This window comes from Tursiops truncatus, chromosome 15, assembly GCF_011762595.2.
Source record: "Tursiops truncatus isolate mTurTru1 chromosome 15, mTurTru1.mat.Y, whole genome shotgun sequence".
Lineage (NCBI taxonomy): Eukaryota > Metazoa > Chordata > Mammalia > Artiodactyla > Delphinidae > Tursiops > Tursiops truncatus.
The window spans coordinates 62490963-62516890 of record NC_047048.1 but is presented as its reverse complement, the minus strand read 5'-3'; the positions used below and the strand labels follow the sequence as shown (position 1 = coordinate 62516890).

At 57.2% G+C, this 25928-nt stretch overlaps 1 protein-coding gene across 8 annotated transcripts; it reads right to left on the bottom strand.

Moving 5' to 3' along the window:
• Nucleotides 1–84: 84 nt before the first annotated feature.
• Nucleotides 85–23313, bottom strand: MYH7B (myosin heavy chain 7B). 8 transcript variants are annotated; one of them, XM_033839819.2, is made up of 41 exons: nt 23208–23313; nt 21849–21955; nt 21538–21681; nt 20877–21033; nt 20559–20586; nt 19402–19498; nt 18981–18983; nt 17159–17179; nt 16916–17008; nt 16718–16781; nt 15572–15670; nt 14798–14901; nt 14546–14684; nt 14128–14246; nt 13887–14036; nt 13534–13704; nt 12289–12468; nt 12064–12196; nt 11907–11983; nt 11392–11479; nt 11073–11190; nt 9160–9283; nt 8922–9058; nt 7883–8138; nt 6810–7052; nt 5973–6149; nt 5741–5886; nt 5331–5421; nt 4864–5253; nt 4065–4191; nt 3859–3977; nt 3572–3768; nt 3098–3447; nt 2850–2974; nt 2640–2755; nt 1725–2121; nt 1526–1651; nt 1271–1441; nt 1075–1179; nt 897–992; nt 85–441 (listed from the first exon to the last, which is right to left on the bottom strand). In XM_033839819.2, exons 1-41 carry the CDS (start codon nt 23296–23298, stop codon nt 229–231), a joined length of 5889 nt encoding a protein of 1962 aa, XP_033695710.1. In that variant the 5' UTR covers nt 23299–23313; the 3' UTR covers nt 85–228. The 8 variants fall into 8 exon arrangements, with proteins under 8 accessions (XP_033695710.1, XP_033695705.1, XP_033695706.1 ...); XM_033839814.2 differs by lacking the exons at nt 18981–18983; nt 19402–19498; nt 21538–21681; nt 21849–21955; nt 23208–23313 and having other exon boundaries at nt 20877–21197; XM_033839815.2 differs by lacking the exons at nt 18981–18983; nt 19402–19498; nt 20877–21033; ... (1 more) ...; nt 21849–21955; nt 23208–23313 and adding an exon at nt 20722–20799.
• Between the last annotated feature and the right edge of the window lie 2615 nt (nt 23314–25928).

The window sequence follows — 25928 nt, the reverse complement described above, 5'->3', positions numbered from 1 at the left end:
GACTGATGTGGACCTGACTTTTGTCCATGAGACCACGTGCTCCCCTCCCCTCCTGAACCCCAAAGAACGAGAAGGAACCCGGTAGGAGCTGCAGACGTGGCGTTTATTCAGGGTGTAGCAGAGCCTGGGGTGGCGAGGCTCCAGCAGGGATGGAGAGGAGAGGATCAGGGTGGGGCAAACAGCAGGTGTCCCTCTTCAGAGCCCAGGGCTCAGGTGTCACTCCTTGTGCTAAGGGGAGAGGGGTGCCTGGGTGAGCTGCCCCCCACGCGGAGGGCAGGGTGGGTGCCCCACACCACTCCTCACCTTGGGGCCCAGGGCGTCCCGGGTCCGCGCCCACAGCTTGTTGGCCTGGGTTTCCGCCATGTCCGCCCGCTCCTCCGCGTCGTCCAGCTCGTGCTGGGCCTTGCGATACTTGGCCAAGTTAGTGTTGGCCTGCTGCTCCTGGGGGCACAGGCAGGCCCGCTCACCCTTTGGTCACTGAAAGGGTCAGCACCCCCAGAAGGGGCTGGCTTCTCCGGGTCCTCACCTCTGCTCCACCACCACTGCCCGCGGCCCTCCTCCCCCCTTGCCAGTACCCACAGCAGGAAGCAGGGTGGGGGGAGCCACTCCTTCCAGAGGTGCCCGTGTGCCAGACCTGGCCGGAAGGGGAAGGCGCATGCGGTCCCTTCAGAGACAGAGCTAGGTCTCACGTCTTGCCGGAGCTGTTAGAAACGTGTCTTCTCGCTGGGCAGTGGGGGTCACTGTCCCAACCTACACACTAAGCCAACACGGGGGAATCCACGGCCCAGCGATAGAGCAGGCCTGACCGGCTGCTGGCATCCCACCTGGCTGCAGAGCCTGGGGCCAGCTGTAGAAGTTGGGTGACCACAGGCATCCTCAGACCCCCGTGCACTCACCGCCTCTTCACACTGACGTTTGTAGCTCTTGACCTTGCTCTGCAGCTTGTCCACCAGGTCCTGCATGCGAGCCAGGTTCTTCCTGTCCTCCTCGGCCTGGGCAGGCAAAGGAGATTCAGGTCTTTCCCGAACCAGGCCAGCTCCAGGGCTGCCCCCCTAGGTGGACCTGGTCACCCACCTGGTACGCGAGCTCCTTGACCCGGCGCTCGTGTTTCCGCACCCCCTTGAGGGCCTCGGCGTGCTGCTTCTGTTCTGCGTCGAGCTCGGCCTCCAGCTCCCGCACCTGCGAGCAGCCAGCCAGTGGGCCTGGTGCCCTCAGCCTGCCCTCGGGTGGCCCACCCTGCAGGGCAAGGGACTGGGAGGGCCGCACACACCTTGGCCTCCAGCTTCTGCACCTGCTTCTTCCCGCCACGGAGGGCGGCTTGTTCTGCCTCCTCAAGCCGGGCCTGCAGCTCCCGCACCGTCTGCTCCAGAGTCTTCTTCATCTGTTCCAGGTGTGCGCTCGTGTCCTGCTCCTTTTGCAGCTCCTCTGCCATCATGGCTGCCTGTGCGGGAGGAGGTGGCGTGGTCGGGGGTCAAAGTCCCTTCGGGCTCTGCTCGGGGCCCCCACGGTCCCGGCCCAGCCTCACGTCGGTGATGGCCTTCTTGGCCTTCTCCTCGGCTTCCCGCCTTTCCTGGGCAGCCTCCTCCGCCTCCCCGCTCAGCTGGGCCAAATCCACCTCTAACTTCTTCTTCTGGCTCAGGAGGCCTGTGTTCTGAGGGGGGGCAGGGCTTTAGAGTCGGCCTTCAGGCCCCCGCCCCGTGCGTCCCTGTGACCCCCATCCTCACCTGCGAATGCAGGAGGCTGAGGCGCTCGGTGGCCTCCAGCAGCTCCTGCTCCGCCAGCCGCCGGCTGCGCTCGGCCTGCTCCAGGGCGGCCCGCAGCTCTTCCAGCTCTGCGGCCAGCAGGGCGGCCCGCCGCTCCAGGGCCTGTGCCTGCTCGTGGAGCTCGGCCGCCAGCCGCTGCTCCTCATCCCGCCCCGCCTGCTCCTCCTTGAGTTGGGCCTGCAGCAGCCGCGTGGTGGCCTGTGCCTCCGTGGCCTGGCGGGTGGCGTGGCCCAGCTGCAGCTCCAGGTCGTTGAGATCGCCCTCCATCTTCTTCTTGAGCCGTAGCGCCTCGTTGCGGGCCCGAGTCTCTGCATCCAAGGAGGCCTGCAGGGACTCCACTGCCCGCTGGTGGTTGCGCCTGTAGTTAGGAGGGATGAAAGGAGGGGTCGTGGCCTGCGAGGGACTTGCTTACAGACACGCAGGGAACACTGGAGACGTGAAGCCAGTTGGGGAATAAGTGACTGATCTCTCCCCGGTTTCAAGCCCCTTGTGTCTGCCTGCCTGTTGCCCATCAGAGCAATTTCACAGGCAAGAGTGAGGCCCCAGAGCAGACAGACAGGGACTGAACTCTGGCTCTTGCCCATCAGAGCAATTTCACAGGCAAGAGTGAGGCCCCAGAGCAGACAGACAGGGACTGAACTCTGGCTCTATCCCCACTGTGTAACCTTGGGCAAGTCCTCTGGCCTCTCCGAGGTTCACCTCCAAACTGTGGACGATAGTCCCCACCTGAGAGGGTCGTGGGTATGGGGGCATTAGGTGTCTGTGCCAGTCCCCCGCACAGTGGGGCTCAGCCAACATCACCTGCCCTTCTGCTCTCAGGTGGTTGGGATAGGAGAGGCTGTCGGCCCGGGGAGGAGGGACAGCCCGGCCCCGCACCTCAGGTCAGTGCACTCCTCGTCTTTCTCCACCAGTTTCCGGTCCACCTCAGCCTTGACCTGGGAAAGCTCCAGCTGGGTCCGCAGAGTCTTGGTCTCCTCCAGCTCCAGGGCCCCCTGGGGATACAGAGCAGATAGTATGGTGGTGGGGCCATGTGTGTTGAGAGGGGAGGCCAGGGAGCAGCGGGTCAGTGTCCACCCCGCCCCTGACCTCAGCCTCCTCCAGCGCAGCCTGGAGCTCGCTCTTCTCCCCTTCCAGTGCCTTCTTGGCTTTCTCTAGCTCCTGGATGCTCTTCCCGCTGAGGCTGACCTGGTCTGTGAGGTCACTGATCTCCTCTGCAGAGTGGACAGGGCACTGAGGGGCCACCCCACGGCTCATGCTCCAACCGCATCACCCTGTGTGACCCTGAGGGACTCCCAGTGACCCCAGAGCGGCTCTGACCCTGGGGTGGGTCGTACCCTGCAGGTTCTTGTTCTCCCGCCTGAGCGTCTCCAGGGCCTCGAGAGCCTCCTCGTGGCTGTGCCTCAGCCGGAAGAGCTCCGTGCCCAGGCTGCGGGCCTCCCTCTGGGCCGCCTCCAGCTCCCGCTGCATCTCCTCCTCCTGCCGCCGCCGCTCCTCCAGCGCCCGCTCCAAGTGCCGCTGCTTCTTGTCCAGCGCTGCGGCCGCCGAGGTCGCCCGCTCCAGCTCCAGGGTCACGTCCTCCGACTCTGTCTGCAGCCGCAGCTTGGCCTTCTCCAGCGACGAGCACTTGGCATGAGCGGCCTCTACCCCCGCCTCTGCCTCCTGCAGCCGCAGTGCCAGCTTCTTTCTAGGCCACGGGAGCAGACAGGATCTGGATGCGTAGCTGAGCCCTGCATCTCCCCTCACCCCTGACAGCTCGAGGTGCAGGCGCCATCCCTGTGTGGTGACGGCCTGGCCCGCAAGGCACTCACTTGGCCTCCTCCAGTTCCTCGGTCCTCTGGATGGCATCTGCCTCGTACTTGCTCCTCCACTGGGCCACCTCGGCGTTGGCCTTGGACAGCAGCCGCTGCAGCTCGGCCTGGGCTTCGGCCTCCTCCTCGTGCTGCTCCCGCAGGAGGTCACAGTCATGCCGCGAAGCCTGCACGGCATGGGCCAGCGTGCTCTTGGCCTGCAGAGAGCCCAGTGACCTCAGCATCGGGCCGGGCCAGTGGCCCTGTGCCCACGCCGCCTGCTCTGTGGCAGCTAATGGCTGGCCCACCTTGCTCTCCTCCTCCAGCTGCCGCCGCAGTTCCTCCAGGCTCTGGGTGGCCAAGGCCTTCCCACGGCTCAGCTGGCTAATCAGAGACTCCTTCTCCTCCAGCAGTCGGCTCAGCTTCCCTGCAGGCCAAGGGGAGAGACGGCAGGTCAGGTGGGTGAGGGGCAGCACCGAGCCCCACTGCGGCCCCGCCAAGCCCCCGGCCTCACCACTCTCGGCTTGTAGCCGCCCCTGCTGGGTGCTGGCATCTGCCAGTTGCCGCTGCAGCTCCTCCACCTTGATCTTGGCCTCGCTCAGCTGATCCTCATAGGCCCGGCACAGCTTCTCTGCACTGGCCTGGGATCCGGGGTCAGGGATCAGAAAAGGTTTGTGACTCACAGGGCAGGATCTAGGGCTGCCAGTCAGAGATGGGGACCCGGAGTCGGGAACTAGCAGGCTAGACACGTGCCCAGGAATCAAAGGGAGAACAGAACCCCACGTTCAGGGTCGGAGATTCTATTGCTGGACTATGGCTTAAGAGATGAGTGTCAGAAGTGAGAGAGGGCTGTACTAGTTCCAAGGCCGGTGGGTCAAGGTGAGGTTAGGATACTAGAGTCTGAAGTCGGCCGGGGACACTGGTCAGAGGTCAGCTGTCAAGCTTAGGTGGTACAAAGGTCAGGGGTCAGGGTTGGGTGCTGGGATTAAGGACAGGAACAGAGTCAGGACAGGCATGAGGTCAGAATTCAGAGGTCAAGGACTGAGAAGTTGGAATTGGATACTGGGTCAAAAATCCCCTGGAGTCAGGGCACAGAGTTTAGGAGGTAGGGTTTGAGGTCAGGACTGGTGTGGGGTTCAGGCTGGGTGTCAGGTGAATGGGTCAGGGGTCCCGATCGGGTGTAGGGCCAGGACTAGTATGGAGTCAGATTGGCAGCGGGTGGTCAGGAGTCAGCTGCTGGAGTCAGAAGGGGTTCAGTCAGGATAGGCTGCTAGAGTCGGGTCAGAGGTCGGGATCAGGAAGGAGGCAGACACCTTGCCACGGGCCAGAGTCTCCACGCTGGCGCCCAGATCGTCCACCTCCATGCGGAGCTCGCTCTTCTCCTTTTCCAGCTTCTGTCGCGCCCGTTGCAGACTGTCCGCCTGCTCGCCCAGCTCGGCCGCGCTCTCCGCCTGCTTGCGCTGCAGCGCAGCCACTGTGGCCTCGTGCCGCAGGGCCGCCTCCTCCAGTTCCCGCCTCAGCCGCCCCAGCTCGGCCTCGTGCTTCCGGCAGCCCTCGCGCTGCCCCGCGGATGCGCCGCCCACCTCCTCCAGCCGCTCGCTCAGCTCCGCCAGCTCCCGGGCTGCTTCTGCCTGCTGCTTCTCCACGCGGGCCCGGGCCGACCGCTCGGCCTCCAGCTCCTCTTCCAGCGCCTCCGCCCGAGACTGGGGATGCGCAGGCGGCAGTGTCACCTCTGAGGGCCTCCGACCCAGGTTTCCGCCCACCCCCGTCCCCCGCACACCTGCAGCTCCTTGATCTTCTTCTGCAGCTGGGCCCCAAGGAGCTGCTCGTCCTCCACTCGAAGGTTCAGCTGACTCAGCTCGGAGTCCTTTCTGGAGGTCACAGGGTGGGCATGAGCCGGCCCAGGGCCTAACTCCCATCCACCTGCCTGGGGCCCCTCCGTACCCGCCCCCAGCACACTCGCTGACTGAGGCACCTCACCCGGAGCAGCCCTAAGTGACCTCATCCCTGTGTTCCCTCTCAAGGCCTGGCCCTAGATCGTGGCCCTTGGTGACCCCCTACACCCTAGGGTTCAACCTCTGCTGTGATGCAGAACCGACTAGAGTCCAGGTGGGTGAGAAGCGGGGTGCAGGTTCAGGAAGCCCCCTGTGGCCAGGAGGTCGGGGCTGAGGCCCCCCCCGCAACGCCTACTTCTGGAGCTTCTCCTCCAGCTGCTGCTTGTCCTGGGCAGCATCCGTCACCGACTCCTGCGTCAGTTTCAGGTCACCCTCGAGCTTGCGTTTGGCCCGCTCCGTGTCCATGCGCAGCTTCTTCTCTTGCTCCAGGGAGCACTCCAGCTGTGGGCAGGACGGGGTGGGTGGGCTCTGCACCGTCCTGGCTGTCCTGGCCCCAGCACACAGCCGCTGCCGTGGCCCCGACTTACGTCTTCCACCTGCTGCTCCAGGCGGGCCTTGGCCTTGGCCAGTGCGCTCACACGGTCCTCCTCAGCCTGCAGGTCGCCCAGGGCCTGCTGGTGGGCCTCCTGCAAGGCCTTCTTCTCCTTTGTCAGCCGGGCCACTGACTCCTCCAGCGCCACCATCTCCTCCATCAGGTTCTTCACCTGTGTCAGGGCCAAGGTCACCACGGGGATGCCTCCCCCCACACTCTGGTCTGAGCGGCCGCCACACCATGTCACAGCAACCGTCCCCTTCGAGCCAGGGAACCTCGGGCGAGTCACTTCATTCTGAGCCTCAACTTCTTCACCCTTAAGGGGTGATTATAGCGCCCTCCTCGAGGGATTAATGAGCAAATGCTCACAAAGCCCTGTGCACAGTGTCCGGCCCAGAGTGAGAGATCAACAGACACCAGCTATTTTGGGGATGCACAGGTGTTTAAGCAGCTGTTTCCTAGTCCTGCCTTCCTCGGGGAGCACCTGTGAGAACCCGAGTAAGCGGCTTACCCTGCTGAGGCCCACTTTCCCCTCCTGTATGAGGGAGTCAATACCCCGAGTCTTTGAACCACCTGGGCTCTTGGGAGGGTTCAGTGAGGGAAGGCACCCGGGGGACATGGAGCTGGTGGATGACAATCACTAGCATTTGCTGAGTACCTACTGCGGGCGAGGCCCTGTGGCGAGCGCCAGCACAGGCTAGTTACACGCTGAATCCTCACCCGCCCTAATGAGGGAAGTGCTGCTATTAACAGCAGCATTTGACAGATGAGGAAATTGAGGCCCACAGAGAGGAAGACACCTGCCCAGGGCCACAGCCGGCCCGGCCCACACCTTACTCTCCGTGGCTTGCTTCTCCTTCTCGGCCTTGGCCAGCGTCAGCTCCAGGTCATCAGTGTCCTTCTTGAGCTCTGTGCACTCATCTTCCAGCTTGCGCCGGCGGGCAGCCAGGTCAGCATTCACCTCCTCCTCGTCCTCCAGCCGCTCGCTCAGCTCCTTCACCTTCGCCTCCAGCTGCACCTTGGACCTGATGAGCAAGTGGCAGCGCTCCTCGGCATCCGCCAGGTTTTCCTGCTCCTGGAGGGGGACACGGGGAATGGGGCAGGGTCAAGGCAGCTCAGGGAAACCAGGCCAGGCCCCGGAAAGCAAGTTCATTTGTCTGTGCAGAGGCTGGACACATGCTCAGTTGGGCTCCGGGACCAAGGAATACCGAAGACCTGCTCTTGGCCCTGAAGGCGTTCAAGTGTGGTGGGATAAGGGCTCAGGTAGAGGGATGGACGGGGCAGCAAGAGGGGAACGTTAGACAGGCTGGGGGCAACCCAGAGTAAGGCCCAAACAAGGGCTCTAGCAGAGAAGCCAGCTGCCAGCTCTGCCCACACGGGGCTGAGGTAGGGGGAGAGCCCTGCACGGCCACGGAGGGCTCAGGTTCTCTGCCATCACTGTTTCCTCACTACCTGGCTGTATAACGTCTCCTGCTCTAGCAGGTGAGTTTGTGAGCACAGGCCTGTCTGTTCTCCCACCAATGTATATCCAGAGCTTCCATGGGGCCTGACACTCAAAGTATTTGCTGAAGGAAGGAATGGCTCTGTGGACTTGGGGAGGATCCGGACCCTTGATCTCTACCCTCTGGTTGTTACTGTTACCTGCTGCCTGGGTTCCCGTGGCCCTTAACCAGAGAAGGGAGCATGCGGCTGTCTCGGGGATGGAGAGGAGGGGAGAGTTGGGGCTACACTGTAGCTCTGCAGGAAGCCACGGGGACACAAGGCGTGGGAGCATTAGGACACATGCATAGACTGGGTGGGGATCCGGTTACGGTATTTCCTCGGAGCGGCCTGGGGTTCTCTGAGGGGGCTGGGGGCCGGGGGGCACCAAGTTGCAGAAAGAAACCCTGCTCCTCCCCTACTCACTGCCTGCAGCTGCAGGGCCAGGTCATTCTTCTCCTGGGTGACACTGACGTGCGTCTCCTCCAGCTCCTGGCATTTGGCCTCGGCGGTGGCCAGTGCCCCTCGCAGCCCCCGCAGCTCTGCCCGCAGGGCCGCCAGCTCCGCCTCAGCCTGCGCCGAGCGTAGTAGTGGCTTCATCTTGAAAAAGAGCTTCATCCATGACCAGTTCTTGACGGCGTTGAAGGCGCGGATGTTCCACTGGATGGTGAACAGGGCATCCCTGGGGAGGGGCAGCCACAGGTGGCCAGCAGGTTCAGTGCCCCCCCTTCATAATGACAGCCCCGTTGTTCCCTGAGCACCTACCCTGGGCCGGACATTGCACTGAGCACTTCAGCGTGGGACCCCGTTAACCTTCCCAACAGCCTCTCAAGTAGGTCCTAATCCTCTGCTTTACAGGTGAACTTGAGGGTGAGGCCCAAGGTCACACAGGTCTGCCCCCGGGGTGGGAGCTCAAGAGCCCTGAATGGCCCCTGCAAGTGCCCTGAAGACACCAGGGGCGGTTAAGCCACTGGGCTCTTATATAAGGTCAGATTGCCTGGGCTCACATCCCAGCCTCCCACCTCCCGCCACAAGCCAGCAGGCAGGCTCGCTCTGCTCAGACACCCCCTCTAGTGAACAGACACGATCATGGCACCTACCTCTCAGGACTGTCCTGTACTTTCACCGAGATAACTTCAAATAAAGTATCTTGCCCAGGGCTTGGCACTTAAGAGTCTTGGGAAACGCTAGATGCCCTTATTACTACTCCGGGCCACACTCTGGGATGGCCTGGAGTACAGGCAGGTTCTCTTACCCCAACTTCTGAGGTGAGGAAGTGGTAGCTGGGGGCTGCATGGCACAAACCACAGCCTTGCCCCTTGGGAGGCACGCAGGCAGCCACACGGTGAAATCTGACCCACAGGACGGTGTGACAGGGTTCAGAGAGTCTGGGTTCAGAGGGTTCTGCGAGCTGGGGGACAGTGGCTGTACCCCCGCCTCACCCCCACCCGCTGCCGACACCCACCTGCCTCCAAGCAGGCGCTGGTACTCGAGGCGCATGAGGCGGCCCCGGCTCCGTGCCTGCAGCAGTGTCAGGACCTTGGCCAGACGCTGGTCACGAAGCTCCTCCAAGACGCCTAGAAGCCCAGCCTTGAAGAACACCTGGGGTGCGGGGGGTAGGTGTAACCCTCAGTCGCCTGCGTGACCCCTGCCGTGTGACTGCCCACATCCGGTCCAGCGCCCTAATTCCCTTGTGCCCTGACCTTGGTATGGCCAAACTGGTACTGGGTGTGGTCGATGTTCAGCGAGGCCAGCAGCTTCTCTGTGGCCTTCCTGCTGTCCATGAAGGTGTCGTCCGGGATGGCACTGGGGTTCAGGATGCGGTACCTGGGGGAGCGGGGAAGGGCTGGAGAGGAGGGTGCTGGGCAGGGAGCCGATGACTGAAGAGGCTGGCCCCTCAGAGGCCGGAGCAGAGGCTCCAGAGGGGCACCCCCTGAACAGGCTGGCGGGGGACGGCCTTGGGACACTGGAGGACTGGGCATCCTCGGCGTTAAAAGCTTGGGTAGCATTTGAATGCATTCAGGAGTTCAGTTCTTTAGGAGCCTGCAGCATTTACAGAAGGCATACAGCACTTTTATAATTTTTTAGTTTATGATTTTTAATAATTTATCATTTTTTTCAGGAGGCCAAAAACAGTAAAGAAGGTGACGTGTTACAGCATATCACAAACTGAAGAAACATTTGGGAGAGAATTCTAATCAACAAGAGCGAGGGTCTGGCACACCCACTTCCAAAGGGGGCACACTTGCACATGTGTACAGGGCTGTGTGGGTCAGGCTGTCGTGACCACACTGTGAAGGCAAAACCCTAGAAACACAAAAGGGCCCCTCACTAAGGGACTGATGAACAAAGCACGGGTCACTGGATTAGGGGATATTTTACTGCCGTAACAAAATGGCTGCTGCATGTGTCATTACCTTTATCCAAAGCCCTAGAATGTGCACCACCAAGTTCCATTACACCAACTGTAATGGAAACTATGGACTCTGGGTGATTAGGATGTGTCAGTGTGCGCTCATCAGCTGTAAAAAATGTCCCGCTCTGGCGGGAGATGCTGATGATGGGGGAGGCTGTGCACATGTGGGGGCAGGGGCTTATGGGAAATCTCTGTGCCTTCCCCTCAATTTTGCTATGAACCTAAAACTGCTCTAAAAAAAGAAAGTCTTAATTTAAAAAAAAAAAGGATGATGATGCAGACTTATGTCTATTAATAAGGAACAATCTCCAAGACATATAGTTACAGGGAAAAACAAAGAGAACATGTGCGTGTGCACCCATGTGTACAATATTTGTATGGACACACAAGTATAACGGTCAGCGTGGATGGCCCCAGTTACTTCTGAAGGGGGAGGGAACTGTGCACGATTGCAGCCTGACAAAAATCAAACCTATAAAGGGAAGGCAGAGGGGCCAACAGCACGGACTGAGCCCTCACTTGGTGACAGCCATTACATAAAGTCTAGTCCATGTGAACCCTCATTCAACTCCCAAATCTACCTCCAGCTCTGCCTGCCCCCCGACCCTTGAGCTCCAGACTAACAAATCCCATCTCCCCCTCAGCTTTCCTATCTGCTGGAGACATTTCTTTTTTTTCCGGCCATGCTGTGTGGCTTGTGGGATTTTAGTTCCCCGACTAAGGATCGAACGCCCAGGCGCTCAGCAGTGAGAGCGCGGAGTCCGAACCACTGGACGGCCAGGGAATTCCCTGCTGGAGACATTTCAAAGTTGACATGTTCAAAGTAGAGCTCAATCCACTCTCCTCCTACTTCCCCACAAAATTTTAAAAATCCTATCTTGGTTTCTCAGTAAATCTACCACCAACTCCCCAGTTGCTCAGGCCAACCAACAAGAAGTCACCCTTGTCTTTTCTTTTTCTTTCTTATTCCACATCCAATTCATCAGTAGCAAGGCCTGTTGGCTGCACCTCCAGTATTTACCCTGAGCCTGTTCACTTCTCCCCCAGCCCACCGCCCACCCCCAAGTCTCAGCCATCAGCATCTCCCACTGGGATACCTTCTGGCCCCCTCCCCAGTCCCCCTGCATCCTCCTCGGTGCCCTTCCACCCCCTCAGGCTGGAGCTGGGGAGGAGCCAGGGCTGGGGCAGGGAGACACCCACCGTTGCCGGAAGTCAGCGTAAAGCAGCCTATTGGGGAATCCTTGTCGGCAGATCCGGATCCCCTCCAGAACCCCATTGCAACGCAGCTGGTGTAGCACCAAGAAGGCATCCATGATCCCTGGACATGGTGGGGGTTAAAGGAAAAGATTAGAGGTCAACGGACACAACTTCATGCCCCAGAAAAGACGAGGAGTTCAGGCACAGGGCTCACTTTGAGGCTGAGCAGGCCCTGCGGAGGGGGCAAGACCCAGCTTCCAGTCTGCCCTGTCCCCTCCCTCCAATGTGCCCCCATGCCACCAACCCACCCTGGGGTGACTACCTGGGGTCTTGTTCTCATTGGGGACAATGCAACGGACAAAGTGGGGCTGTGTGGCCCGCAGGTTGGTCATCAGCTTGTTGAGGTTCTCCTGGGGGTGAGGAGAGGGGAGAAAGCACAAGAGGGCAGAGAAGCAGAATTGGAAACCGCAGTGGATGAGCCCCTTAAGGACTGCGCAGTAGGTGCCTAAGCGTGTCTCTGCAGTGCTGCCCTTTCACTCTGCTCCTTGTGACCCTTTGCCCTCTTCTGTTTGACTGGGTCCCCGTTACCATCACCAAAGTCTTCACTCCCCCACCCAATCCCCGTGGCTCCGGCCCCATCCCCCGCAAACCCTGCCCAGGCAGCATGGGGACGGGAAGCAGCACAGACTTGCTGTGATGTTCACGTGGAGAGGAATTAAACATCACTGCAAGTCTTAACGGCCGCCCGCCCAGGGTGCAGGGGACAGAGCAGGGAGCCGGGACACGGGGTGGAGGCGGCAGGGTGAGGGCCTACACGAGGCCTAGACTGGGCCTCACCTTGTGTAGCTGGGACACCGTCTGGAATGATGCTGCCTTCCTACGCTTCTCTTTCACCCCAGACTTGGGGGGCTCGGCTAGGAGAGACATGGGACCAGTCACTCCAAGGGACATCCCCCTGTGAGTCCCCTACAGAATCTCATCCCTCTGTACTCACTAGAGCAGGAGCCAGCATAGTTCTCGTAGAGAGTAGCCAAGAGCTTGTTCTGCGACTTTTGGAAGATGGGGACCACCGTCTCATTCAGTGGATCCTTGTTTTTTTCCAGCCAGCCCACGATGCTGTAAGGCACCTGCCAGAGACCAGACGGGGGCTGAACCGAGGTGGGGGAACCCGGAGGAGGGAGGAGAGAGGTCAAGAGCTGGGGTTTCAACAGGCACCTACCACGCCTGCGTAGTGGACCACCTCAAAGTGGGCCTGGTATTTGCGCTTCTTGTCAGGCCGTGGCTGCTGGAAATTGGACGACTTCCCCGCGTGGTTGTCATAGAGCTTGGCCTGGAAGCTGGCATCTGAGGCCTTGGGGAACATACACTCCTCCTCCAGAAGGGACAGGATGCCCAGTGGCTGGGGACAGGGCCTCCATCAAGCCAGCCCATCCAGGCTGGGCTGGATCCCCACTTCCTGGAGCCCCTCCCTCTGGGAGCTTTCCCAGACCCTCCAACCTCAGCCATCTGCCCTGAGGGACGAAGAACTGACCTGCACCCAGGAGCCCTGTCTTCTAAGAAAGAAAGTTTGTGGTTTGGCTTCCAAGCCCCTTCTGCCCAACTTGCAGCTCTGAGTTGTTCTCTTTACTTATAAGAAGTGCGCAAACTCAAACCGGCATCTGTGGTCTCACACTCTCACACGTGGTACAGTCAAAAAAGGCAGTTGAGTTCAAATTCTGGCTTCCTCACTTAGTAGCTATGGGGCCCTTAGACCTCTCTAAGCCTCTCCTAACCTGCAAAATGGGGAAATGAATACTTTCATTGCTGTTATAACAGCAAAAGCTGTCAACCACCTAAATGTCCACTAGTAGGAGATTACAGAAATGCATGAAAATCATCTGCTGCATGAACTACTGTGCCTTCTTCAACAAAGCACCATGCTCAACTCCCAGAGAAAAGGGAGGACGAGAAATGCGTCTGTGTTCATAAGAGAAAAGAGATGCCCAGGATAAAGGACTGGGAGCAAACAGGTTGTGGTAGGATTGGGGGACACGTCTTTTCTCCTTTATTTCTGATTTTTCAATTTTTCTTTGATTTTTCTTTCTTTCTAGTCTTTGTACAATAGGGAAATGTATGTAATGTTTTATAGACAAATAAACAAACGCACCCTACCTTGCCCTGTAGTTCCGGACAGTTTTGAGGGTCCAAAGAAACTGTGGCTGCAACAGTGCTGGGTTGCACGCTCACACACACACACTGCTCACCAACACACAATCACACTCAATCTCCAATACACCTAGTCACACACATGCACACATTTCCATTCATACACACGTTACACACACATGTGCACAGCCACGCCCATATATGCACACACACATGCAGGCTTGCACACGCTCGCTCACACACACGTGCGCATTCATTTCTGCTCACCCACTGCTCCCATGCCTTCCCTTCCTTGCAGTGACCTGGCCCCGGGCCTCACCTTCTCGATGAGGTCAATGCAGGGCTGCAGGTCCAGGCCGAAGTCGATGAAGACCCAGTCGATGCCCTCCCGCTTGTACTCCTCCTGCTCGAGCACAAACATGTGCTGGTTGAAGAACTGCTGCAGCTTCTCGTTGGTGAAGTTGATACACAGCTGTTCAAAGCTGTTAAACTATAGTGGGAGGCGCCCGGCTCAGCAGACCTCCTTGTAGATGGGGACAAGGAGACCCACAGAGAACAGGGGTGTGCGGGAGCTCACCCCGCCTCCAGGCAGACACCCAGGGCTCCTGTCCCCACCCCCATGGTCCTCCACCCCAGAGAGAACAGAGCCTGGGGGTGTGGGCTTGCCCTCACCTCAAAGATCTCAAAACCGGCGATGTCCAGGACGCCGATGAAGAACTGACGGGGCAACTTGGTGTCCAGTGTCTGGTTGATCCGTGACACCAGCCACCGGAACAGCCGGTCATAGGTGGCCTTGGCCAGAGCCCCCACGGCAAACACCACCTGGAGGCGCGGGGAGGCTGCTCTGGGACCTGGCAAGGAGGGGACCCTGCCCCAGCTGTCCCCAGGTGGGCCCCGCCTGCCAGCCGCTCACCTGCTCCACGCTCTGACCCTTGGTCACATACTCGTTCCCCACACGCACTCGGGGGTGCAGAAGGCCTTTGAGGAGGTCTCCACTGCTGACCCCCATCAGGTAGGCAGCCTTGTCAGCACCTGGCAGGGCACATGGGTGAGATGAGGGGGAGGAGGCCAAGAACACGGGTACGTGGGAGCTCCACCGGCCTCCACTTAGGGTTATGAGAGGGAGGTTGGAAGAGGTTAAGTTCAGGGTCAGCAAACTGTACAGCTCAGGAGGGTGAGGGTCTGGAATTGAGAAGTCACGGTTTACAATCAGGGCCAGGTTAAGACTGAGGTCAAAGGCTGTGAACAAGGCTTAGGGTTAATGGTCATGGACTGGATGCTGGGATCAGGGTCGAGGATGACCAGGTCAGGCCAGGGTCAGGGCCCCTCACTCTCGGTGCCGTCGGCGTCGGCCTGCTCGTCCCGCTGCTTCTGCTTGAATTTCATGTTGCCGAAGTGCAGGAGGGCCCCCACGACCTTGTAGCAGGCACACTTCTCATCCACGCTGAAGCCCAGGATGTCCATGGCATGCTGGGGGTGGGGTGTGGAAGGCTCAGAGAAGTCTGGGCTCCTCCAGGGTTCAGCCGAGTGAAGGGCACTGGACCTGCTCCCCCAGGTTTCCTCCCCTCCCACCACACACATACGTCAGTGGCCATGAGCTCTTCCCCGTCATTCATGTGGTCCACAGTGATGACGCCCTGGCTGCAGAAGTGGTAGTCATAGGGGTTCATAGACAGAAGCAGCATGTCTGGGGGTACACGGGGCGGAGAAGGACAGGTCGGCTGTGTTCACCCAGCTCTCCTCCGTCTCCCCATCCCAGCGTGGTGGATCCTGGGAGCCAGCCCGGCAGGAGAGTGTAGGGCCCTCCCGAGACTTTGTAGCTTGAGTTTGTCTCCTCGACTCCCACACCCATGGCTTCTCTTTCTTTACAGTTCTGAGAAATGAGCCTCGGTCCCTAACGTCTCACTCATCTTTTGACCATTCCACAAGCCACCCCTATGGCCCAGACCCTGTGCTGGGTGCTGCGGCCCAGCGAGGACCAGATTCTGCCCTTGAGTTGCTTGCAAGAGAGGGGAGCTGGGCCTAGACAGAGCCATTGCTCCCCACTGGTGCTAGGTGGGGCCTCTAGTGTCAGGACAGCAGGAGAGACAACCTTGCCAGGGCAATGGTGCTAAGGGGCCCATTTCCTAGCATGAGGAGGAGAGGGCTCAGCAAGAACTGGAAGTCCCAGGAAGGGGGTGGGTGGATAGAAGGGGCTCTGGGTCTCCAGGAAAGAAGGGATGTCACAGACCCCAGAACAGTGGGGGAACAGGTAGCCCAGGGCCTGCTCTGACGGGGGCCGGAACAGGGCTGGGCAGCCCAACTGCCACCCAGACCTGTGGGCTCTGATTCCAACCCCATCTGCTGCTGGCCCTCACCCTGCAGCTCTGGCTTCTTCCCCGAGAGGATCTGGTAGTAGACGTGGTAGCCTCGCTCACCAGGCAGCTGGAAGATCACCCTTGACTTCTCCAGGAGATCTGGGGAAAAGGGAGGTGCTGGCCTAGTTTCCCGAGTGGGTCACCCCACTATGGCTGAGGGGCAGGGAGGAGGTGTCAGCAAGGGGCCGGGGTGTGTGTAGAGGTGCCGTGTCTGCACACATGCCAGCATGTGCTGAAGGGTGTCTCTCCATCAGCACACGTGTCACGGTGTGGGAATGCATATGTTTGTACGTCTGTGTGTCTCTGTGTGTGGGTGTATTAACGTAGCTGTCTGTGTATGGGTCTTGATTTGTCTATTCTTTCATCTGTGCTTTCATTCCACCATCCACAGACCACACTCCTTTCCTCCAGAGAACTGCTGGTGTGTCAGTGTGTCCACCGAGCAGAGCCTCTGTGTGTTTGTGCATGGGTCGGTCGGGGCATGAATTATGACGTTCCCGCCTATCACCACCTGCCCATGCTTATCCATCAGCATCTGGCCATGCACCCCAAGATGGGGAGCAGTCAGCGTGGGGGCCCCTCTATGCATGCAGCCTGGGTACCTGGTGTCTATGCAGCAGGTCTGGGTCAGGTGGGCAATGACCCCAGAGAGGCATTGGGGGAGGCTTCCAGGAAGAATGGGGACTCGAGGTGTAGAGATGAGGCCACGGCAGGAGGGGCACAGGCCTGCCCTATCGAGCACCAGAGAAATGACTGGGATGGTGGGTGAGGGGAAGGGCCCAGTCACAAGGAGCCTGACTGGCCAAATAAAGATTTGGGTCTCCATCTTAAGGCGATGGGATCTGGAAAAGGTTTTTAAGCAGGAATGCAATGTGGTCAGATTAGTCTCTAAGAAAAGATCACTCTGGCTGAAAGGAGATCCAGCAGAAGAATGGAGAATGGAAGACTACATGGGGGCTGGGGGAATGTTCCAGGTGAGAAGTGAGGTGGCCTGAGCTGGGCTGTAGCCAGGGGATGAAGAGGAGCGACTGGGACAGGTGGGAGCCCCAAGGACTTGATGACAGACCTCAGTCTGTCTGAGCGGAAAGACTCAGGCCTGGGCCTGTTTCCCCATCCTCACCCTCCCCCACCCTCTCCTAGACTCACAGCTGTCAATATCCGCGGATGCCAGCTTCCCAGAGGGACCAAAATGAATGCGGATGAACTTGCCCTGTGGGCAGAAAAGCAACCTCAGTTGGGTGCCCAGCCAGCGCTGCCCTATTCGTCCAAGGCTCCCACCACCTTGTGTCTCCCCACGACAGACCGGGCTCCACCCCCACCCGGCTCTCCCACTGCAGCACTCACGAAGCGGGACGAGTTGTCATTCCGCAGGGTCTTGGCATTGCCAAAAGCCTCCATGGCAGGGTTAGCCTCAATGATTTGATCCTCGAGGGTGCCCTGGTGGTGGCGGGCCAAGGGCTCTGTCAGCCCGTGGTCCCGGGGTCTCGGCCCAGCCCAGACAACCTCTGGTTGGGAAGGGGAGGGGAGGTGGGGTCCCCAGGACCTCATAATTGTTGCCTGCCCCACTCACACCAGCCCCATACCTACCCTGGTCTTCGTGGCCAGAAACTGCCGGGAGGAGAAGGAAGACAAGTTAGAGGCTGTGAGGTGTCACCAGGCGGGAGCAGGCAGTGGGTGGCGAGCGGGACAGTGAACGTTAGTCACCCAAATGTGTACCCCCCACCCCGACCCCTCATGCCCGACCCTCCAGGGACTGTTAGAAGGAGAAATGCTAGAAAGTAGAGCAAACATGGCCCTAGTCAGGGGCTTGAGGCAGGGGCTGCGTCTGGGGGTCTCCTATTCACAGCCCCCCCAAGCCCTGTCTCTGGCCTCCTCCATATCATTTCATTTCCCATGCCCCAGGAAGCGACCCTGCCCCAAGCCCTAGAGGTTCCTGACTACAGTCTACTCCCCTTTAGAGCCCAGCTCAAATGCCCCTTCCTCTAGGAAGGCTTCCCTGACGCTCTGAGGCTGGAAGAGACCTCTTCCTGCCCAAACCTCCTGACCCCTCCCCTCCCTCTATGACTTCCCATCTTCACACTACTCCTCTGTACTGTGATGAGGTGCATTTTCATCGTACAGTTGTACACCGACTATTATTCAAAATAGCCCTGTCGGTGCACATTATTAGCCCTAATTTGCAAATGAGGAAACTAAGACTCAGAGCAAGAAAGTGATCTGCTCCAGATGGCACAGTAAGTCAGGGGCAGAGCAGACACTGAGCCCAGGCATCCTGCTTTCCACGATGCCCGAAGCCACCCATATGTCTCATCTAGAGGGACTTACTGAATGGAGGGGATCCTCCCCCCGTTGCTCTCCTAGCCTCATCCTTGTCTTCCCTCCTTTTCCCTTTCTTTCTCTTCCCTACCCTGGATCCCAGCAGCCTGGGAAAAAAGGGAGAAAAAGGAAGGAATAGATTTTGGAGTGACAGGTGCCATGCCACCTGTCCCACGCCAGGGGACTGTGGTTATTCACTCACCTCCAGGGAGCCTAAGACTTAAAAATCCCCCTGAGGTATTGCTGGGGAGACAGAGGCAGGAGAGAACCGGCAGGAGCCCCTCCCCCGAGCTCCACCCCACACATTCATATCCAGGGCTTTTGAACAGGGCTGTCTTTGGAGATGTGGTCAATTTGGGGGCCGAGGGGAGGGAGGTTGATAAGGTTCTTAAGCGCCAGCACCCATGGCCCCTGCGGGGGGGCAGCCTTTCTCTCTACCTCCCCTGCCTGACAGCTCCCCCCAACCCCAACTCCACAATGCAGGGCTCCTTTCTGCCCAGGTGCCCCCTACCCCCGCCCCTCCCAGCTGCATCCCTGCCAGCTCCCTGCCCTCCATTCCTGTTCCTGGACCAATACCCGACTTTCTGTAGCATCCTCAGAGACACTTTGGGAGTTGGGAAAATGGGGTGGGGGGGAGGGAGGAAAGAGTACCAAAAAGTCAACAGCAAAAACAAAACAACCACCACCACACCAAAAAAACAAAACTGAAATAAAAAGAAAACACAAGAAAATCAACGGGGAAAATAGGAAGAGGCAAAAAGAAAAAAACTTTAAATGGAAAGAAGAAAGAAAAATGTCCCAGAACAAATGCAAGGCTCAACAGGACCAGGAGTAGGGGCTGTGCAGGAGGAGGCCTTGGGTTTCTGGAAAGAAAAGGCAACCCATATTGGGGTAGGGGAGCACACACAGAGCTCTGAACAGCTGGCCCTGGCGCTAGGAATGAAAGTTGTACCTCGAAAACAAAAACAAAACAAAAAATTGGTTCCCCCATTGTTTCAGAAAATTTCAAAAACCATAAAGAAATCATGGGGTGCAAAACTGCCCCTTAACCTTGGCTGTTGGGAATGCCAAGTGCCCTTGTCTCTGGCTGAACCTGCTTGTTTGATTAACAGCAGGTAACTGTATCTTTGGTGCATGAAAACTAAGAAAACAATTACTTCTTGGTAAAAGCAGCCTACCTGGTAAACTCTTTCAAAATATGAAGGTCATGATGAAAGGGAAAAAATACATAAAATGCTTAGGAATAGCAATGTGGTCCCACCCGCTGTGTTCCAGATGGGAACAGTGAGGCAAGCCTGGGACCACGTCATACAATGTGACAGAGAATGGCCACAGCCTCGCTGGTCGAGCCTTGCTCAGGCCAGAGTCTGCCACCAGGGTGGGAGGCTCAGGCAGGGCTGGAGGCTCTGGGGAATCAACTTTTTAAAAAGAAAAAAAGAAGAAAAAATAAAAGGAGAAGAAAGAAAAGAAAAACAGAAGCAGCAGGGAGCAGCGCCCGCGTGGGCGAGTCTTACGGCCTTCTTGCCCAGCCCGTCTCCCAGGGCAGCGACGATGGCAAAGTACTGAATGACCCGCTTGGTGTTAACCGTCTTACCGGCCCCCGACTCTCCCCTTGGATGACACAAACATGAGTCACCAATGTCCATCTGACTACTCTAATTCCTCCCATCCCCCAACACCCTACCCCTCAAGCAGGGCCCCTCTGCCCTCCCCACACCCAGCTCCCAACTCAGGACCCACACCCCAACTCAAAACTCCTGAGATAAATTAGCCCTCAGAATTGTTTACAAAACAAGCGAACATAGACCATCCCAGTGAGATGAGAAAACACATTATGATGCCACTGTTTACTGAACACTAACTTACTGCCAGACACTGGGCCAAGTGCTTTACCTATATTGGCTCATTTAAGCCTCAGAAACCTGTAAGGCAGGCACCATTATCATCCGCTTTTGATAGATAAGGAAATGCGGCTCAGAGAAGTTATGTAGCTGTTTCTGCTGTGTGCCAGGTACAGACATTAACTCACTGACTCCTATAGCTCTGTGTGGTAGGTAAATAGGATTGTTCTGTCTTTCCTGATGAGACTCAGAGGCCCAAGCACACCAGCAGGAAGTGGACCCGTGAGAACTTGAATACAGGTCTTTCTGGTTTCAAAGGTCTTGATCTTCACCAGCAGGCTGCGCGCGCACACACACACACACACACACACACACACACACGAACGATGTCCATATTGGCTTGGCTGGATATAAACTTGGTATGTAAGAATTCTACCACTTACCAGTGAAAGCAAACAAAGGATTAGAAATAAGATTCAGAAATATGGAGACGGTAAGAAGGAGGAAAGGGGTCTCCCCACTCCCCTTGAGCAAGAATCAGAACTCCCAAAAGATCAAGGTGGGAGAAGATTCCAGGCCCTAGGGACAGAGGGTATCAGGGCTGGTGATCAGTCTGGTACCCCCTTCCTGCCCACCACCCATAACACATCTGCCCAGAACAGGGGGCAAAGAAAATGCTCTAATTTAGTTTCACCTGGGACACTGACTCCAGGCGGTAAAACCCCTGCCCTAAGCACTTTGTATTCAACCTTGGGAAATGATTTTAGTTCCACTCTCTTCCTGCCAGATGGCCAGCATTTCCCACCCCATCCCCAGAGCCCCACACTCACGTGATCAGCATGGACTGGTTCTCTCGGTCTGGAAGAAAGGGGAGGAGATAGACAAGTTAGCCAAAGTGAGGGACCAGCCACAGGTGGAACACCTTGGGTATCCTTGGCGCTGGGGCAGCCCCTCCACCACCCAGGGCCAGAAACGGCAAGGACCAGGTGGGACCTTCAGACTTCAGGCCAGCTCCCACTTAGAGAGACAGAAGGATATGCTAGAGTGTCCAGCAGCATCAAAAGGAGGGCAGTGCAAGTGGAGGGAAGGGGGTCCTGGAGCCGGGGGAGGGGCCTCGGGTGGGGGAGAGGAGTCAAGGCGGCCCTTACTGCGCAGCATGTCATTGTAGGCGTTATCTGCCACCGCATATATGTGGGGCGGGGCCTCCGAGCGGCGCTTTCCCTTGTAAGCGGCTACCACAGAGGCTGTATAGATCGGGAGCCATTTGTAGGGGTTGATGGTGACACAGAAGAGGCCCGAGTATGTCTGAGGAGAGAGTGTATAGATAGGTTGTTGGAGGCCAAGTTCCCATCCCCAGGCTCTAGCCCTCGCAAAACTGTGACCCTTGCAAAATCCCCCAAGGAGCTGCTTAAGGTGCGATGCCACACCCTTTGTGGCCGCCCTAGCCCCGCCCTAGCCCTTACTCCTGCCCACAGCCCGTGGCCCCTTCATAGCCCCATTGCCCAGCCTCTGTGCTGCTGCAGCTCCGCCCCTACACTGTCGTAGCCAAACCTCCAGCCCTACCTCTAGCCCCGCCCCAGCCAGTGGCCCCGCCTCCACAGGCCCATGACATCACCCTACCCTGCCTCTAGCCCTGCTCCCCCACTGCACACAGCCCCGCCCCCCACTGCACACAGCCCCGCCCCTTCCCCCCGTTCTGTCCCCACCAAGCTGTGCCTCTTGCCCTAGCCCCGCCCCTGCTACTATGGCCCCGCCCCCACCACACACAGCCCCATCCCACCCGTGGCCCCTCCCCGGCCCACAGCTCACATAGATCATCCAGCGAGCGTAACGCTGGCGCAGGTTGTGCAGTACGGCTGCCTCGTTGAGGTGCGTCATCATGGCCATGTCCTCCAGCAAGTCGAAGCGGGGCGGGTTCATGGGCTGCAGTTCAGCTTCACGAACCGTCAGCACCTGCCAGGAAGGTCGTATAGTGGGGTGACAGGTGGGCAGGAACAAACTGACCTCAGCCTCTCACTCCTGTACGCTCCCAGACACCCTTTCATCATCCAGAGCACACTGGCCAGGAGCTACACCCGGGAAGGCAGAGGAGCTAATTCCGGGAAAAGGGGGAGCCAAACCTTCTGGTCTTTGGTCTCCACGGTGACTCTGCCCCCAGTAGCCTCGGATTTGACCTCAGCCTTCACGTAAGCATCCTGTTCATCAGGTACCCAGACCCGCTTCTTCCCTGAGTTTTGGGGAGAGCATGGGGGTTTTGAGAAAGGCTGACGCACATCCAGGGGTTGGGGACCCGGCTGGGGTTCCCAGATCGTGTCTACACAGCTGTGCCCCTCCTAGGAGCCCCTGTCAGGATGCAGGAGTACCCAGAAAAGATCCTTCCAGACACAGACTCCCAGAAGGGCAGAGCTGGGAGGGTCCCTAGAGATCTCCTCAAAGGATCCCCTGACTGAGGTTACAGTCCCTCACAGCCCTGGATTACACACTTGGATTCAGATTCCTGCTTCTGTTGTATTTGCCCTGTGATCTCAGGAAAATCCCTCATTCTCTATGGGCCTGTCCCTCAAAGGTAAAACATTATGGGCATGTCCTTAGTTCCCATATGGAGCAGCCCTCAATATCAGGCACTTAATTCTCAGTGGGTTCTGCCTCCCCCATTTCACTGAAGACTCAAACCCAGGTCTTGTAAGTCTGTCTTATGCTCCTTCCTGCCTGGTCAGCTGGCCCCAGAGCTACAGGGAGCCCATATTTCATGGCAGTTAAAGGCACAGACTCAGGTGTCCTGCCACTTACTAGTCAAGTGCCTTAGTCAGGACCAGCTCCATAACTTGCAGGCCCCAGTGTTAAAATGCAGATCCTCTTGTTAAGGAATTATTTACAGTTTCAAGATGGTGATAACAGAGTGTTAAATCGAGCATGAGGCCCCTCTGTGGCTGCAGAGGTTGCACACCCACGAAGCTGGCCCTGGCCCTGGTCTCCATCTCCCCAGGTTGTTGAGATGATGCATGGAAAGTCATCTGCTCTGGGCCTGGCACACAATAAGCACTTGATACACATTGCCTATTGTTATTATTGTCCTATGAGCAAACTGGGTCATAAATAGTAGCCTTTATTCCTGTCCCTGATAAACAGAGGCTTTGGCTCTATGGAAAGCACTAAAAATAACTCCAGCACAGGTTTTATGGACATGTGGAGGCAGCCTGCACACATACCAATCACTCTCGTCTCAGAAGCTTCAGGCTTCAGCCACAGACGGCAGCTCCAGGAGGTGGGTGATACTGTCCCATTTTACAGAGGAGCAAACCGAGGCTTGCTCACAGACATACAGTGATGTACACAGGCTCCCTGGGATTTTATCCTCAGGGCTAAAGCTTTCAGGCCAGAGTGCTCCTTCAGACCCGAGCTGAGTGCCCCCCTCCCCACTCCTGGTCTGAGTCCATAAGGGCTTCTCTGTAGCTGTGCCCCACTCTGCCCTCACTTACCATCCCACAGGACAGTGTGCACCTTCATCTGCTCCTGGTAGCCCTGGCGGAGGTAGCGGGCAGACTCCCCAAGTTCACTCACATCCATCATGGTAGTGGCACTGAGAGGTGGAGGATGAGATCTTAGAGGTTCAAGGCAGTCCAAGGCAGCAGGCACTGGAAGATGGCAGTGACATGGGAACTGAGGGACCAGGGGCCCCAAACTGGGGCATGATCGAAAAACCCACAAGACCTAATAGTAGGTGATTCCGTGGGGCTCCCCACTTCAGCCTCCCTGGTGAGGCAACACACACACACACACACACACACACACACACTCTCCCTCTCTCTCTCTCTCTCTCTCTCTCTCTCTCTCTCTCACACCAGAGTATCCTCTCCCACAGAAATGGAGAGACTTGTGCCAGCCCATAGGCACCCTCACCCATCAGCCTGTCTGCCCTCCCTTGGGCTCCAACTCCAGCCCTGATCACCCACCTCAGCACCACGGTGAGGGCTGGGAGCTGGGCTACCCCTTTTATTGCCACCGTCAAGGTCAGCGGAGGAGAGCTATGTCAGCAATCTCCACGTGTCACAGCCCCCCCTGCCTGGCCACAGGACACAAAAGGCAAATTCCCTTTTATCTCCACCAGCACGGCCCCTGGGCTATTTTTACCTCCCATTGTCAGGGGATCACAAAGGCAGATAGAGACACTCACTCCACTCAGAGGTTGAGATTCAGACCGACAGGGGCAGGGACAAGGCAGGGAGAGATTTGGGAAGACTGAGGTGCTGCGAGAGAGAAACTGAGTCACAGGGAGTCTGATACACCCAGAAAAAGGTCCACACCCCCAGAAGTGGAGAGCAAGGAGACTCAGGGAGGGCGACCACAAAATGTACTCTGGGACTATTTGGTCCAACCCTCTTTACACATCCAGAGAAACTGAGGCCCAGGGAAAGGAAAGCGCTAGCCAAACCTCACAGATAAACAGTGGCAGAGACCGACTCAAAAAGAGAAGCAGAGACACTAAGGCATCCCTCTCCAAGCACCTGGATGCTGTCTCTTCCCCACTTCCCCTCACCTCTATCCCTAGTTCTCTGAGGCCCCCTGGGGAAATTACACAAGAAGAAAACCAGACCTAGGACCATAGGCATAAAGGAATAATTTAGCTGAAGAGGAAGCAAATTGAGGAAATTTCGACCAATCAGGAGCCCCCTTCATAATGACATTTAAGATTCACAGGAAGCCAAGTTCCCACTCTTAGCCCCCTCCTGCACCCTACTCACATCAGGGGTTCGGGGTGCTGACACTCAGTCTGCCTTCAGAATGTGTCAGGGCACTTCCAGGCTCTCCTTTTCTGTCACCCCGTTCAGGCCCTGGTGACGCCACAGAATCTTGGAGTCAGAATATCAAAGGATCCTGGAACCTTCAACACTGGACACAAAGAGGTCCAGAGCCAGGATTCCAGCCAGACATTAGGCTGAGCTCACAAAGAGAAATCCTCTGCACCAACAGGTTACCAATTCCAAATATACAGACATATCTATATTCTATAGGAATAATTTCAAAGATACATTTTCAACCATAAATAGTTCAAAACAGGCAAAACTAACGAATGATGATAAAGTGAAAGAGTGGTCCTTTGAGGGAAAGTAACAACAAGAGGAGGCCCAAGAGAAGCTTCTGGAATGCAGGAAACACTCTATATACTGAGCTGGGCTGTGGTTACACAGGTGTGTTCACTTTGTAAAACTAATCGTGCTATATGCTTAAGATGTATGCACTTCACAGTAGGTATGTTACATGAAAACTTTGTTAAAAATGCATGGCCAAATTTGGCAATATCTATCAAAATTACAAATGCCCAGAACGTTTTAGTAATTAATCCTACAGATATTTCCCCATGTTACAAAATGATACAGGTGTCCTTTGGGTGGACAGTTAGATTGTTCTCTTTTTGCCATTACAATCAGGGCTGCGGTGAATATCCTTGTACAGTCTGATGAATTTTCACAAAGTAAACACACTCTGTTCAAGAACCCCAAATTACCAGCATCCCCATCAACCCTCTTTCAGTTATCACTCCCTCACCTACTATCCTGACTTCTAATATCACAGATGGTTTTGAAATTTATATGAATGGAGTCCTACATTATGTATTCCTTTCTTTTTTCTCTCCACATCATATTTGTGACAACATCATTCTGGTATTTTTTGTTTTGTTTTGTTTTGTGGTACGCGGGCCTCTCACTGTTATGGCCTCCCCCGTCGCGGAGCACAGGCTCCGGACGCGCAGGCCCAGCGGCCATGGCTCATGGGCCCAGCCGCTCCGCTGCATGTGGGATCCTTCCGGACCGGGGCATGAACCCGCGTCCCCTGCATCGGCAGGCGGACTCTCAACCACTGCGCCACCAGGGAAGCCCCATCATTCTGTTTTAATTATCTTCACAGAACTTAGATTGTTTCTTCCCTGCCTCCACCTCCCACCCACACCCACACCCAGTAAAGGGCAAGAGCTTGGTCTAGGCCCCCAGCACCTTGCAGAGTAGATACACATAGTAGAAAGTCAATAAATATCTATGAAGTAAGAGAATGAAGCAAACTTGATTGATAGTTTAGATTACAGAGTTTTAATATCCATATGGGGTCAGAGGCTAAGGAGCTGGGCTTGAGCAATTTAGAAAGCCCAGAGGGTAGGGAAAACTCTGCTCCTGTTCAAAGATGCTCAGAAAGCAGGGCTTTGT